The sequence below is a fragment of the Ostrea edulis genome, chromosome 5 (genome assembly GCF_947568905.1).
Source record: "Ostrea edulis chromosome 5, xbOstEdul1.1, whole genome shotgun sequence".
Lineage (NCBI taxonomy): Eukaryota > Metazoa > Mollusca > Bivalvia > Ostreida > Ostreidae > Ostrea > Ostrea edulis.
In genome coordinates, this window is record NC_079168.1 from 61,157,537 (window position 1) to 61,173,852 (window position 16,316).

At 35.4% G+C, this 16,316-nt stretch overlaps 1 protein-coding gene across 9 annotated transcripts in view; it reads left to right on the plus strand.

The window, feature by feature from the left end:
- LOC125649735 (E3 ubiquitin-protein ligase HECTD1-like) overlaps window positions 1-16,316 on the plus strand; it is a 99,395-nt gene that overhangs the window by 39,892 nt on the left and 43,187 nt on the right. For all 9 annotated transcript variants that reach the window (XM_056165008.1, XM_056165010.1, XM_056165012.1 and 6 more), the window contains exons 11-19: window positions 1,235-1,399; window positions 2,827-3,240; window positions 3,952-4,119; window positions 4,223-4,360; window positions 7,260-7,406; window positions 7,688-7,776; window positions 9,833-9,941; window positions 10,695-10,829; window positions 14,957-15,099. In XM_056165008.1, coding sequence (XP_056020983.1) covers window positions 1,235-1,399; window positions 2,827-3,240; window positions 3,952-4,119; window positions 4,223-4,360; window positions 7,260-7,406; window positions 7,688-7,776; window positions 9,833-9,941; window positions 10,695-10,829; window positions 14,957-15,099 — 1,508 coding nt within the window. The remainder of the gene's footprint in view (window positions 1-1,234; window positions 1,400-2,826; window positions 3,241-3,951; window positions 4,120-4,222; window positions 4,361-7,259; window positions 7,407-7,687; window positions 7,777-9,832; window positions 9,942-10,694; window positions 10,830-14,956; window positions 15,100-16,316) is intronic.

A 16,316-nucleotide genomic window follows, 5' to 3' on the forward strand; every position in this document is an offset into this window, starting at 1 on the left:
CAAAATCCTCTTCTCAACAATAACTAGGCCAGAAAGTTCAATTATACATGGAATTTTAAGCTTCCTGATATAGTGTAAATTCAAGTTTGTCAAAATTATGACCCCCAAGGGTAGGGTGGGGCCACAATAGGTGATTTATTTGCCTATAAAATTTCGATCTGGTAAAATCTGTTTTGTCCAATAATATCTTAACCATTCCTGGACCAAATGTCCAGTAAGTACCAGTAATGCAACACATTAGAAAATTATTTTACCTGGATTTGTTTTCACCCAAAGTTGTTTCTTGCTACAGGTGACTCTCGCTGGGTCAAACTTCGTTCTCTCGAAGTGAAATTGTGGTCCCGATTTTTTTCTCTATGTAACAAAGCAAATTTACTATCGATCTCTCGAACGTTCAATCTCTCGAAGTTCTCGATCTCTTGAAGTGAAGTTGGGTCCCGTAAAACACATTTTATTGTTTTTCACTCTCGATCTCTCGAAGTGGTGGTAGCGAATACCCACCGTTACCCAAGTGTGTAATAATTTCCACTTGGACCTTACCTGGATTTTGTTGATTGCCAGAGGATAGTGTGCATGGCTGTGGTAATTAGGCATTGGTCAGTTTACACCTTACACAGGGTCTGGTGATAAAGACCTACGGACTGTTACAGCAAATTACAAAAGACCGGTTGAGTTTTCAATTGCCTGCTTCTTTAGTTTGCTCTTTGGGTAAAATTACTCAAAAACATTAGAATGTTTGCTTTGTGTAAATCGACAAAATATTGTGCTCTGTTTAGTTAGCGATAGTAAAGCTTTATTGGAACTCGGTTTTGTATGCATATCTTAGCAGGATTAAAGAACAAATAAAGACATAAACTTTGAAATCTTTATGCAAAATAAGGTTCTTTATTTTAATATCAAATTAACTACCTGACAAATATGAAGGAAAACATGTCAAAACGATATGATCTTGTTGGTAAGCATTTCCGGTTACTGTAAAATCTGAACCGTATTGACGGACCTTCAATTTCCAAATTTCAAACTCTCCATTTCTCAAAATTTTTAAGGTCCATTGAACTTGGAGTTATCAAGAGTCACCTGTACTTTGAATTGATGCAATGTGGTTATTGGATCTCTTGTTAAACTAGTGTTTAAACTGTTTAACACAATTACTTTCTCCTTAAAACATGCAACAATGGCGATAGAAAATATTTTACATAGTTTTAGAATGCAGATTATTTCCCATTTTTGATAGGAGGATGATGAAGGCCACCAAGTGGTATTGTTCATTACCCAGGATCTGATGAAGAAGGCACAGGATATATTTCTGGAACACTTTGCTCGACTTGGGATGTTTGGTCGAGTCCAAGAAATGGCTGGACCCCTAGAGAGTGAAGCTACTGCTATCAAGGAGGAAAAAGTAAGAGAATCATGGCCACTGTTACACATGCTGACAATGAAGTGTACTATAATGTAATAGGTTTTGACATTGACAACATTTTGTTTATTTACTCCTTTGTAAATCCTCTTTGAGAGGTCAATTGAGAATATGAGAAATTTTGTTTCTGTTAGATTTGTGGTAAAGACATACTCATGAATTCAAATTCTCAATGCACCATGTACCATAAAGAACAACAAATCTACCACTGCGAAATCAACGAAATCAATAAATCTACCACCACAAAATCAATAAATCTACCACCACAAAATCAATAAATCTACCACCACAAAATACCACAAAATCAATAAATCTACCACCACAAAATCAATAAATCTACCACATAAACCATGATTGTTATTCCTCTTGAAAATGCTGTGAACCAACTTAAACGCATTGACTTCATTTGCCATTAACCAGTGATAAACTTTTTTGTCGTGAATCTAATTTTCACTACAAAGATCATCTTAAACAAATACGAGAAATATTAACGGACTGGTTTGCGGAGAGAAATATTCGTAACAACAAGGTCCTCGTAAGCCTTGCGAATAAAAGTTAGTTTACAGTAATTTATTCTACAGTAGATACTTACCTAATTTTTCAATAGCTCACTTGAGCTGAATGCTTTCCAGATCACCCGCTGTCCATTCTATAGTCTCTATACATCTGTCTGTAAACTTTTCACATTTTCAGCTTCTCCAGAACCACTAAGCCAATTTCAACCAAATTTGACAAAAAGAATCCTTGGGTGAAGGAGATTCAAGTTTGCTCAAATGAAAGGCCAGGCCCTTTCAAAGGGGAGATAATCAAAAAGATAGGATGGTGTAATTTTAAAATATTGTTCTCAAGAACCATTAGGCCAGAAAAGGTCAAATTTACATGAAAGCTTCCTGACATAGTGCAGATTCAGGTTTGTTAAAATCCTGACCCCCGGGGCTAGGATGGGGCCACAATAGGGGATCAAAGTTGTACATAACTAATAAATAGAAAAAAATCTCAAAATTTTTTCTCCTTAGTACCATTTAGCCAAAGAAGTTTACATTTGCACGAAAACTTCCTGACATAGTGCAGATTCAAATTTGTAAAAATCATAGTCCCCAGAGGTAAGATGGGGCCACAGTAGGGAATCAAATTTTTACATACAAATATATAGTGAAAATCATTAAAAGTCTTCTATAAAATCACTGGGCCAGAAAATTTTACATTTACATGAGAGCTTCCTGACATAGTCCAGATTCAACTTGAAAAAATCATGGCCCCCAGGAGTAGGTTGGGGCCACAATAGGGATAAAGTTTTACATGCGAATCTTTAAAATCTTTAAATATGAGCCAAGGTGACTCAGGTGAGTGATGTGGCCCATGGGCCTCTTGCTGTCTCTTTTCATCATTGTTTTGTGTTTCAATGACAGGAGGATGAAGAGAGTGTGATTGAGGATGCCACAGAAATCCAACAGGGTCGTCCATATCACTGGAAGGATTGGTGTATTGTTCGCGGCCGGGACTGCCTGTATCTGTGGTCAGATGCTGCAGCTCTTGAGCTGTCCAACGGGAGTAATGGCTGGTTCCGATTTATCCTGGACAGCAAGCTGGCTACCATGTATTCTAGTGGGAGTCCTGAGGGAAGCTCTGACAGTTCAGAAAACCGTGGAGAGTTCTTAGAGAAGTTACAGAGAGCTCGGGGTCAGATAAAGCAGGGGGCAGTCAGTCATCCAATTATGTCTCATGTTGGGTCTCAGAAACTGATGGTCGGAAACTGGACACTGGCATGTAAGAAGGAAGGGGAGTTACACATCCACAATTCCGATGGACAACAAGTCTGTGATGTAAGTATTGACAGGGACTAAGAAGTATGTGTAGCTCAATCAACATGGGTGTCATTGATCTGGGGTGTCCGGGGTCTGGGTGTAGCGCACTAGGCTGATCACATCTATCATATTGGAAGCTATTGTTTTTGGTTTGATTGACGGGCAGTATCATATTGATCTCTTCACAGGTAGATTTTGTGGGTGTTGAGAATAATTTGGTCTTGAAAATAATGAAAAATAGTTGTTTTTTATATACATCTTCAAAATACTTGATTAGCTAAATCTACATATCTGTGTTAAGGAGGTATGCTACACCAGAGAAATTTGATGTAGATGAAAAGTGGAGGATATGTACAACAATATTTTGAAGTTGAAAATTTTCAAATTTACTTTATTTTGTCAAAAAATACAGTTTTAGTAGAAGGTAATCTGAAAATAGTTTAAAACCCCTGTTGGACTCGAACCTGCGACCTACAGTTCAGCAGTCGGTATTCAAACCTACTGAGCTACTCGGCTAGGTATTTAAATGGAAAAGGTAAAGTCAAATATTGCTGATATCGATTTTTTTCATCCATGTTTTTAAAGGAAGTCAGCCATTATGACGATGTAGAGTAGTACCTTAAAGTAAAATTTATAGCATGTTATTTGTTAATTATTGGTTACCTTAATTTATTTGCTAAATCGTTATTCCTATTATTTGCTATATCGTGATATGAATGTTGTTTGTAGCAATCCACAATCCTGAAAGAGGACCTAGCTGGATTCATATTTGAGTCCAATAGAGGCACGAAGCACTCCTTCACTGCTGAAACCTCTCTAGGTCCAGAGTTTGCTACCGGCTGGGGTGGCAAGAAAAACAGAAAAATGCGATCCAAGTCAGAAGAAATTAGATCTAAGGTAGGGAGACTATTAAGTTTAATTGTATTTTTATATATGATTCATGGTTAAACATACTGAAAACTCTAGTTCTTAACTCTAGATTAGAGTTTGTATTCTGCAGGTGAAGACAATGGCCAGAGAGATATACGAGCAATACTTTAGATCAGCAGAAGCCATGCCTCGTGGTGTGGTTGCTAAAATACGCAACATTGTTCAGCAGTTGGAGGCAGCATGTGCCATGCAGATTAGTCAAGTTAGGGTATGTGGAATACCTCATATCTATCACACAACAGTTACTTTTCCCAGGTTCATAACATGGGTTTGGAAAAATGATATGCATTCATAGCACAGGTTCATAATTAGGCGAATTAGGTAGATCAGTCATTCATGCACCACATAAACAAAACAACATGTCATCCTTTGAAATTGTCAACATTGAGGGTAAAAGACCTTGTTTTGTCACCAAGGTTGTTCCAAGAGGATTTTGTGTCTTTTATGAAGTGAAAATAATTTCAAGTTTCTTCAAACTGTGACATAGCCATGATGTCACAATCGAATTGAAAGCAAAAAATTCCTGTGACATAGACAGTAATTAATATGTGCGTTTAATGATTGCTATAATTGTGAGAATCTTACACTCGTGTTTATGACATATGACCAAGGCTCGGGAAATATTAAATCCGGTAACTCATTTCATATGCTAGAAGCACTCGTTCAAGATTCTCTATTTCTGAAGTTTAAAGTTAAGACAGGTTATGTATCTCATATGACAGTGTATGTCACATTAGGCCTAAAAATAATTAATAACTTGGTTCTCAGGCCAGCCCTCATCTGTTTAAACATTGCGAATTAATCATTCATTGTTAGATGAATGAAATAAAATTTCTTTCATGTGGTCTTTTGATGCTTAAAAAATCTGTAATTCCCAATTGCATATTAGATACTCCATATATAAAACATTTTACTAAGTCTGGGTCATATAGACATTTGCATAAACAGTAATGGCCAGCAGGGATTTGTAGTTCCAAATTTTTCATTACAATGGGGTCAGGGTGTCAAGTCCCAATTTATTCTTATATATTCCTATAAACTTGAGGTTCCTATATTTTCCTTAAGTCATTAAAATCCCTAGAAAGCCCTATATATATATATACAGTATAATTTGTCCAAACCGGCCTCTGAGTACTCCAGCTCTCTGTCAATTCCGGCCACAAAATATAGTCCCTAACATTTCTTTAACAAATCCTTTATTAATAATTCCCTGTACTCCGGATACTGCGTATTCTGTATATCGGCCGGCTTACACAGTCCCAACTGCTATTAATTAACTTTAATTATCCTGTGTAAACCGGCCCCTCGACGATACACCACCCTAATTGTTGCGGTCAATTGTATTCAGTGTACACAAGGTCCCAATTGCTCGTAATTAGCTCTAATTATCGCATTTAAACCAGCCACCCCACGATGACCAACCTGTCGGTATTCGGTCGATCACACGCGGTGTACACAAAGGGTGTCTCAAGGGAAGCCACAGGTAAGTAAAAGAGTGCAACTGGCGATGAGTCGCGATCAGTTTAAAATAAAACCTGATTTTTAGGGGGTGCACTTTTCAATTATGACAGCACCACTCACGAGGTAATGGCGCCCTCCCCCTAACGACAGAGACGAGAACTGACATTAAAAGACAAAGTTCAATTAATCGATGAATTCGATACATTCTTGGAATGAAACAAAATCGGCAACAATCCCGTTATGTTTTCCAAAAGCAGGGTTTCCCCTCGTGGACTTCTCGGAGCTCTCTGGCGAGTCAGACAGTGATGATTTGCAGTTAGTTAGCACAACTCGCCATGTCCGGTCGATCACTCGGCATTGTATTAGTTTCCGTTTCACAAATTGAGACAATTGAAAGCGATACATTTACAATGAAAGATGGGAAAGACAAATTTTAAACGAACACAACACAAACTTGACGAACGTACATAATGTAGCACTTGATAACGGCGATGATGTAGACGAAATCGACAACTTACCAACAGAAAATTGCGCGAATAATTCCCAGATTTTAAACTGTTTAATAAAAATTGAAACTTTTTCAAATGAGCACGACAATAAAACACTGACATTTATATTTTTACATTTTGAATTCTTTTGTGATAAATGTATATTAAAACGTTAGCAATCATTACACACGTGTGCATAGATAGTGAATACAAGGGAAGCAACTCTCATTCTTGTCAACATTCTGCACTCCGGACTCTGCAAACCGGCCAATTTCTTTGGAACCACACATAGCCGGTTTAGACAGATTATACTGTATATATATATATATATATATATATATATATGTATATAAAAGAAAAATGACAGTCCTACTTTAAAAAATTATTGAAAAGAAAAGAAAAAAAGGATAGGGATCAAAGTTTTACATGTGAACATAGGAAAAATCTTTAGATATGAGCCAAGGTGACTCAGGTGAGCGATGTGGCCCATGGACCTCTTGTTAATGGCCTTATTTGTCTATATCTCACTACTTTGGACCCGTTTGTCTGTTCATCATTCTGACTGTCCATTATCATGTTTACCATGATATCTCAAATGATTGTCAGTAGAAAGTCAGCCATTAAAGGAAGATGCCTATTGACTTTAGGGCATTAGGTCAAAAGGGCCAAGGTTATGACAGACCTTCAATCTTTAATTTTACTTTGCTTTCTTTGTAACACGATAAGTTGAAAAGTTCTTTCATATCATATACCAAAAAAGTAATTCATTTTTCTTTGTAACACAATATCTGATAAGTTGCAACATACATCTTTCAAATTCTGTAGAAAGGTGGTTGTTTATTAAAGGGAAACACCTATAGATTTTTTGGTTATGAGGTCAAAGGTCAGCATATGAAGCTTTCATTTTTATACATAGGTATATAATCCAGTAGTTGAACCTGTAAATGCAGATTTTGAGAATTTTATGATTATAGCCATATCCAGATTAAATTACACATTTTTTTTTTTCATGTACTTCTCACTCCTCATATGTCATTACAAACATTAATGGATTTTGTGTCATTAGTTTTAGTCAATATGATATGTCAATCAAATCTCTTTACGGCCCTTCCCAACTGTCAGTTTTTTGGTTTTCATTTGATGCTGTGATATGACTAGAATGCTGATGGTGAAGTCACTTGGATTGAGGACATGAGGGTTAGTCTGGAGGAGCTGGTCTTATTACTGAGAGATGAGCACACTGTGTCTTCGTATGAACTGCAGTCCAGTGGTCTGGTCCAAACTCTACTCAACATTCTCAATAATGTAAGAAATTCATCAATTTTCTGATCAGTTGCCTCATGAAAAATGACTGAAAAAATCTTTAATTTAATTCATAATAACTGATTTAATTTTGATTTAAATATGTTTTAAAGTGTATGTAAATACAAGGGGATAAGAAATAAATTCTAAAAATTATGGGTTAATCTTTTAAAGCCTCTGGTTATTCTCTGTTGAAAATTATGGGTTAATCTCCTAAAACTAATGTATTCTTCTCCCCTATGAAAACCATTGAATAAAATTTGACTGTTGACTTCTATTTTTAGAACATTGAGGATTCTACCAGCAAGGACAGCAAGAGAAGAACGAAAGAGAGGATTGGAATCTTTCGATCAGTCTTCCAGGAAAATGATGGGTAAGGGTCAACGGTCAAGTAATGATGAAACACCTTTAATTACAATGAGGTAGAAGGAAAATCTTACAAAAAACATTCAATGCATGAAAAACTAAGGTTGAGTTTTTAATAACTCCTATTTTTAGGGCCCCGCATGAAATGCAGGAGCCCTATAGTAATTACATTATCCGTCGGTCTGTCCTTCAACACTATCTTTGTGACTCGATAACGCAAGTAGTTTTCATTGTACAGTTTTCAAATTTTGTACAGAAATAATTTACAATAATTACACACACACATATATAAATATATATATATATATACTGTATATGTATGTATGTGTGTGTGTGTGTGTATGTATATATATATATATATATATATATATATATATATATATATATAAATGCTTGGTGCTGTCCTGTGGAACTGTTTCATTGAATTATGTACTAATTGCACATTGACTCCTTAGAGAACTGTTCCTTTTAATAAAGAAAGTCACAAAATAGATACAAAATGAGTGTACTTTATTCATTACTGCTACTGAACTTTCGTTGGGGAAGATCTTGAAATGGTGTTTTTCACTGCTGGTTGACGGTAAAGTCCACATTTTATACGCAAGTATTTTGATATTTGCTGATGAATTGTCTCTAGCGCGTACATGGTGTGTTTCTGCTAGGAGTAAGGAAAACTGCCTCACCTATGTACATGTATGTAAAGACATATTCTATAGATTTCTATTTTTAAAAATGTAGAACACTTCAATCAATTGTATCAATATGTCAAATTCATAATCCTTTTCAAATGGTATGTATGCTGTACCATGTTTTGTACCAGTTATCCATTTTGAATCCCCTTACAATGGGATTTAGTTGCACTCTGTTGTGTTTGAGTGGATGACTGTGTGCCTAACAAGTAATTTACATTTGCACATCAATCTCTCATAAATATGCTTCATGATTCCTTTTTCACAGATTTTCATTCCAATGTATCTTTGAATATTATTAATATTAACATATATACATTGTTACCTTGGTATATCGCCACTTGTTATATTGCCACACCCGCATATCGCCATCGAAATGTGTAGAACGGATTTCCATACATGCTAAAAACCCTGACATAATGCCAACCTTGCCTATCACCATCTGCCACCCGTTTTCAGGAACAAAAGGTAAAATTGCCTTTATAAATACCGCGACAACAATGCCAATGAACAGGGATCAGAAGCTCTAATTATACATAGTTGGTGTGCTCCAGTGAATCAAAGCAAAACTAAATTTAGTATGTGTCATGAAAACAGGTAAGCATAGGTAATTGCGACAATAACTTCTTGAACATTGGCATATCATGGCTTTAAAAATTTAAATTTAAAAATCTAAATTAAAGATTGTCTCTGAAATTGTCCAGTAGTATTGCCTACGCATGAATAACTGAGAAACAAAACTACTATTGGCTGCACACTTCCACCAATGTTTGTTTGCACACTAACCAAATCTCTATTCGATGAGACTTGCTATCAACTGCTGTAAATTTTGTGTACCATGTGACTTTTGTGTGTATTTATGTGTGTGACATCATATTTCTGTGTTCCAGAAAAAAAGTTGCAGCCTTTACATGTGTTTGTCAACCGCTCAACCTATTCAGTCATCATAGAACCTACCATATGCCACAAATAAAACTATTGTAGATATACTCAAGTGTTTTGCAAATGCACAAGTGCAGAATATGCATTTTTTTAAAGCAAAGTTTTAAGAAGTAAAGCAAAACAATTTTATGCATAAACATATCATGTCATATGTGGACTGCAATAAAAGGACGATAATTGATTAATTAATTGACCCCATTTTTTTCCAAATCAATGAAATAAAATGACCAAACTCTTTATAATGCCACCCTCGATATACATGTAACTCCAAAATAGGCTGGGACAAAAACTAGCGATATAACGAGGTAACACTATACCAGCCCCAAACATTGCTACATGTATATCAAATACAGATGAAACTTTCCTCTAATAACCCTCAGTAGGGCCATTGCTGACTGTGTCAGTTTTCTAGTCAAGCTTGTTTTCTTTCAGACTGAACCCAGCCATTGCGCTGGTCCGAAAGTTGATAGCAGTGTTAGAGTCAGTGGAAAAACTGCCAGTGTACAACTATGATCTACCTGGCTCTGGTTATGGCTTACAGGTAAATACCGGTAGTTGAATTGTATAACTACAATTTATTAATTGATGGTGTAATGTAGATTGTGCAAATGTGATTTACCTGGTCCTAGTTATGGATTACAGGTGATGAGTTAACATTGAATATCTACAACTGTCTTGAAAAATTTTATCAACAAGCAATAGGTCCTGCTAGGAGAAAAGATTTCCAGGACCCATAAATTTCTAGCAGGACCCACAAACACAGACAATTTATGAACGATATTAGATAAATTGCTGAATAACATATGCTAAAAATTTTATTTATATTCATTCTCTTTCAAAAACCAGCCAAAACTGACTCTTTCTCCACTGCTCACTGTTGAAAAGTACCCAGGCCACTTTTCTTATTGATGTGCCCATCTCTTATCCTGTTATTTGTATAAATAAATCGGGGTTCTTCCTTTTTTAGCAAGCTTAGTGAACCTTTTTAATGTCAGATATCATGATAAAAAAGGAACAAATATTCAAACTAAACAGTCTGTTGTCAACTAAAATGGAATATGTTATGGCGGACCCTAGAACTGACGAAAATAAACTTTTGGAAGTCTATGAAAAATTGTTTACCAGGACCAACGATTTTCAAGAATGAATTGTATAAATATGATTTACTTGGTTCTTGTTATGAATTACAGGTGAATAGATGTGTCTCATCTGATATGCGGTGATTGTGCCTCTTGCAAAACCAACTTATATGAGTAGAGTTAATAGCAGAGTTCATAAATCAAGATTTTTGTAGATTTTGACCCGACGTTTACGATTCCGTTTGGAGCGAGCATCTGGAGAATCGGGTTTACTGGAGAGGAGTGGTTGTAACCTGAAGATGGAGCCATTGACTACAGTTGGTGCACTAGAGAGATATTTACTCAAAATGGTTAGTTGCCATTTTTCCCAGCTTCTGATTGGGGGGGGGGGGGGGTGTTGGAATTACCTTTAAAAAACAAGATGAGCTATATTGATATTCTTGGTTATATTTAAGGTCTTCCGTTTCCAACAGAAAACCTTTTTAGCTCACCTGAGCCAAAGGCTCAAGTGAGATTTTCTGATCAAAATTTGTCTGTTGGCGTCGTCGTCATTGTAAACTTTTCACATTTTTATCTTCTTCTCCAGAACCACTGGGTCAATTTCAACCAAACTTGGCACAAAGCATTCTTGGGTGAAGGGCTTTCAAGTTTGTTCAAATGAAGAGCCATGCCCACTTCAAAGGGGAGATAATCACAAAAATGCAAAATAGGTAGGGTCATTTAAAAATATTCTTCTCAAGAACCACCAGGCCAGAGGAGCTGACATTTACATGAAAGCTTCCTGACATAGTGCAGATTCAAATGTGTTCAGATCATGGCCCCCAGGGGTAGGATGGGGCCACAATAGGGGATCAAAGTTTTACATAGAAATATTTTGGGGAAATCTTTAAAAATCTTATTTTCAAGAACTAATGAGCCAGAACATGAAAGCTTCCAGACACAGTGCAGATTCAATTTTGTTAAAATCATGTCCCCCAGGGTTAGGTTGGGGCCACAATAAGGGATCAAACTTTTTACCTAGATATATATAGGGAAAATCTTTATAAAAATCTTCTTCTTAAGAAGCACTGAGCCAGAAAAGCTTAGATTTACATGAAAGCTTTCTGACATAGTGCAGATTCAAGTTTGTTCAAATCATGGTCCCTGGGGGTAGGTTGGGGTCACAATAGGGAATCAAAGTTTTACATAAAAATATAATGGGGAAATCTTTAAAAATCTTCTTATCATGAGCCACTGAGCCAGAAGAGCTAAGATTTACATGAAAGCTTCCTTTCACAGTGCAGATTCAATTTTGTTCATGCCCCCCTCCTTCCTTGTGAGTAGGTTGGGGTTACAATAGGGGATCAAAGATTTACATGGGAATAAATAGAGAAAATCCTTAGAAATCTTCTGAAGTACCAATGGGCCAGAAGAGGTGAGATTTACATTTTAAAAGCTTCCTGACATAGTGCAGATTCAAGTTTTTTTTAGTCATGGCTCTCAGGGTAGGTTGGGGCCACAATAAGGGATCAAAGTTTTACATAGGAATATATAGGGGAAATCTTTAAAATCTTCTCAAAACCACTGAGCCAGAAGAGCTGAGATTTACATGAAAGCTTTCTGACATAGTGTAGATTCAAGTTTGTCCAAATCATGGCCTCCAGGGGTAGGATGGGACCACAATAGGGGATCAAAGTTTTACATACAAATATAAAGGGAAAATTTTTAAGAATCTTCTTCTCAAGAACCTTTGGGCCAAAGAAGTTGACATTTACATGAAAGCTTTCTGACATAGTGCAGATTCAAGTTTGTAAAAATCATTGCCTCTAGGGGTAGGTTGGGGCCACAAGAGGGACCAAGATTTTACTTGCAAATATACATATGGAAAGTCTTCAGATATGGGCAAAATGTGATTCAGGTGAGCCATGTAGCCCATGGGCCTCTTGTTGTAAGTTTTTTTTTCTTACAAATTTTGTGTGCGCAATTTCTCGAATATGTGTTGACCGAGTTTTGTGAAATTTTCAGGGATGGTAGAAATTTACTTCAACTAAAAACCTTTTTTCTGATTTTGATTACGTCACTTATTATGTAAGATATTGACATTTTTCCAAGTTTCAGAGGGTCACTTTGTCCAGGAGTGTTCTCGAAAACTATGAAAGATATAAACTTCACTTTGTCCAGGAGTGTTCTTGAAAACTATGAAAGATATAAACTTCAAATTTTTAGCGTTTGTAGAGGAGACTTGGTAGATGTGACTGGGCGTATTGCAATTTGTTGCAAAAGGTGCCGAAGATTGCCTGGACTCAAAAATGCGCAAGAATTTTTTGGTGGAATTTTTTATACATTTTTGTTCATATCTTTTTATACAAAAATAATTTGGGTGACACCAATAAAATTTCTTGTTCTTCGGACAAATGACCCCAAAAAATTGGGGCGAGCGAGCGATTTACTATTTATAATATTATAATTTATTTTCAACATAATTTTCAGGCGGTATGGTAAAAGAACAGAGCGAGTGATTAATTTTTTTTTTTTTTTTGCTTTCTTAAACTTTTGTATTGTAAAACAATGAAACATATATTCAAAATCACCTGAACATGTAAAATAATCAATATTCTATTTAGTGATGGTAATCTTTTTTACTCAAAATTGTTCAATGACATAGGAATATATATTGATAACTAATAAAAACATTTATTTTTGGTGTGAAGAAATATATATGGAAGAATAATTGCCTTGTAAGACAACAATTATTTAATCACCAAAGTTGCATAATTCATGTGCCTGCTTTGAGGATAAAAAATGTTTGAAATAATCAAATCGTGCTGTTATTGCTGAAATATATAATATTGAGTAATTTTCATTGAATTAAATTTTTGGTGACAAAATGACAGCTAATGCCCCTTTGAATACACATATTGATAATTTAGTAAAATATACAAGTGGTGTTTCTGTAAGACATTTTGTTTATACCCCAAATGTGATAATATACTGCTTAGTTTATGTGTTCAAAGCATTTTGCATACAAGTTCATTATTTGATGAAGAAATGAATAACAAAATTCAGTGAATACATTTAAAATTGTATTTGTTAGGGGTGCAACGATACACTTACCTCACGATACAATGCGTATCACGATACAGACCTCACAATACGATACGTATCACAATACACAGAAGATACTAAGAATAATAACCAATTACATTGATTTTGGTATCATTTAATGTCTCTTTAAACCTGCATTTATTTCTGTCCTGGATGGGAGCTTGTATATCGGTTCCAGTGTTGATAACATTTGTTTGAACCCCTCACTCTCAACAATCGAATATGGCCGCATGTCTGTTGCAATAAATTTCCCAATTGAACGTGATATATTCATTGACTGGGACGAGTTTATTGGCATCTTAACTTTCATAGCATCTTACAGGCGCAATTGTGAATGTGTAGGAACCTTCTTCCGAGTGACAGACAAATCGATGCAGGGGTGATGCATTTTCATGTGTGTTGCCATGTTCGAAGTGTTTCCCGATTTGTACAACACATCAGAAAAACAGTGCTTGCAAGTTGTAACATTGGAAACAGGGACTTGCTTACCGTTTTCTGTTGTTTTTCGGAAACCGAAGTGCTCCCATATGGAAGATTTATGGCTTGCTGGAGGAGCAATTAATTCAACAGAACCACGTTTTCAACTACCGGAAGCCATTTTTACAACGTAAATTTAGAACCAAAGCGGACGATTCATATAGATCTGGACCGAGAATACCGAACCGCGGTACAGTATGGCGTATCGAGAATCGAACCGTAGCATAACATTACCACGATATACCGTCTCACGGTTTATCGTTGCACCCTTAAGATTTATGCCTGATAATGTCTTAGGAATGTCATATTTAGTGTAAATTTGGCAAATTACCAAGTCAAATCATCCCAATGTTTTCCTTAGATGCATTTTGAATTTTTATTTAATGTTGCTTTTTTTATCTGTGTGTGCATAACTTACATAACTATATATGACAAACAATATTTCTGGTGTCAATAACAAATTTTATTGGCCTCTGTTAATTTGCTCAATTTTGGCATTTTTTGCCTTTGGGGAATACAAAAGAGGGGATTTTAATCTCCCTTACTCCTTGAAAATGAACCTGGCCAAGAGGTTATAAAACTTTTTTGAGCACATTTTCATACTCAGACTCAAACTATGTTCTCTAAATCAGACTCAAAAGGAAGGTTATAAAACTTTTATAAAATCATTCTCACAATCAAATGGAGTACATGCTTAAGATTTTTCGAGTATGTTTCAAAGCTTGCTCAGAGTTATACCCAAAACAAAAATAGCTATGTTTTAGGATAAAGTCCAAATATCATAACAAAATAAAACTGAGAAAAATTTAATGAGTGTTTTTTTAGGGGCTAGCTTTCAGTAGCTGCCTTAAGTATATATTGCTATTTATTATTAGCTATATTGTTATCTATTATTAGCTATATTGCTATTTATTAGGTTGCCAAGCAGTGGTATGACTATGACAGACAAACTTTTACTTTCGTTAAAATGCTGAAGGAGAGGAAGGAGCCCCTGGTTCTGAACTATCAATCTGACTTCGACATTAATGGTCTGATTTACTGGATCGGATCCAACGCAAAGTAAGTAATAATTGTATCGGTAGTCAGCTCATTTACTGGATCAGATCCTATACAAAGTAAGTAACAGTTTACTGTATCAGATCCAAAACATGTCTCAATGGTCAGCTGATTTACTGGATCAGATCCAACACGTCTCAATAGTCAGCTGATTTACTGTATCAGATCCAACACATGTCTCAATAGTCAACTGATTTACTGTATCAGATCCAACACATGTCTCAATAGTCAGCTGATTTACTGGATCAGATCCAACGCATGTCTCAAAAGTCAGCTGATTTACTGTATCAGATTCAATGCAAAGTAGCAGTCCAGTGGCCCATTTTACAAAACAACTTATGACAAAGTCGTAAGTCTTAAATTGTATAACACACTTATTATTTTAAGGTAGCTCCATCCTCATGTGACTTATCAATATTAATGGTTAAAAGTGGAAAAACTTTATTAATTTCCACTCAATATAGTTTAATTTAATCAATAACCAAAAAAATGTATATGTTGCTACCTTTTTAAAGATGTCAAACATACAAAAACAGAAGTATACGTCAACATCGGAAAATCACACAATTTCGTTAAACAGAATAATAAAAATAGATAAGAACTTGTTTAAATGACAAAATTTAGATATCAACAGTTTCAAAAAACTGCTAATTCATAAATATGTATAGATTAACTGTGGATATAAGGGAAACCAATGTATAATAGACATCCAGTAGAGGAAATTCCAGCATAGGAGTTATTGCCCTTGACAAAATTTTTTTAGTAATAAATAATTGATTATCTATGGAAAATATAAACTTTTGCGATATTAATAGTTTACGAGATTTTTTATTATATCCAGTGAATAAAATACATTTCTATCATGCGCAAAGTTTAGATTATCAAGATTTTTGCAAAAACCTATGACATCTCACATGATAGCTGCAATAATGTAGCCCTATCCAATTTTTTAATTCTGACGTTTTCGGGATAGGGCTACAATTCCATAGGATCTCCGTAATGGTGCAAAATAATTTTATGAATAACCGATAATAAACTCTATGTATTAGTCCTAAATGTTGTTTACACCAAAAGGAGTACCAACTTTGTGCTCGGGCATGTCTAATAAAGGTGTTTTTCATTAAATATAATGTACAGCATGCAAAATTCTTCGTCTGCTCCGCCATGCTTGTTATCGCGAGATCTCGTAGGTGGATCTAATGAAAAACCTAAACATTGAC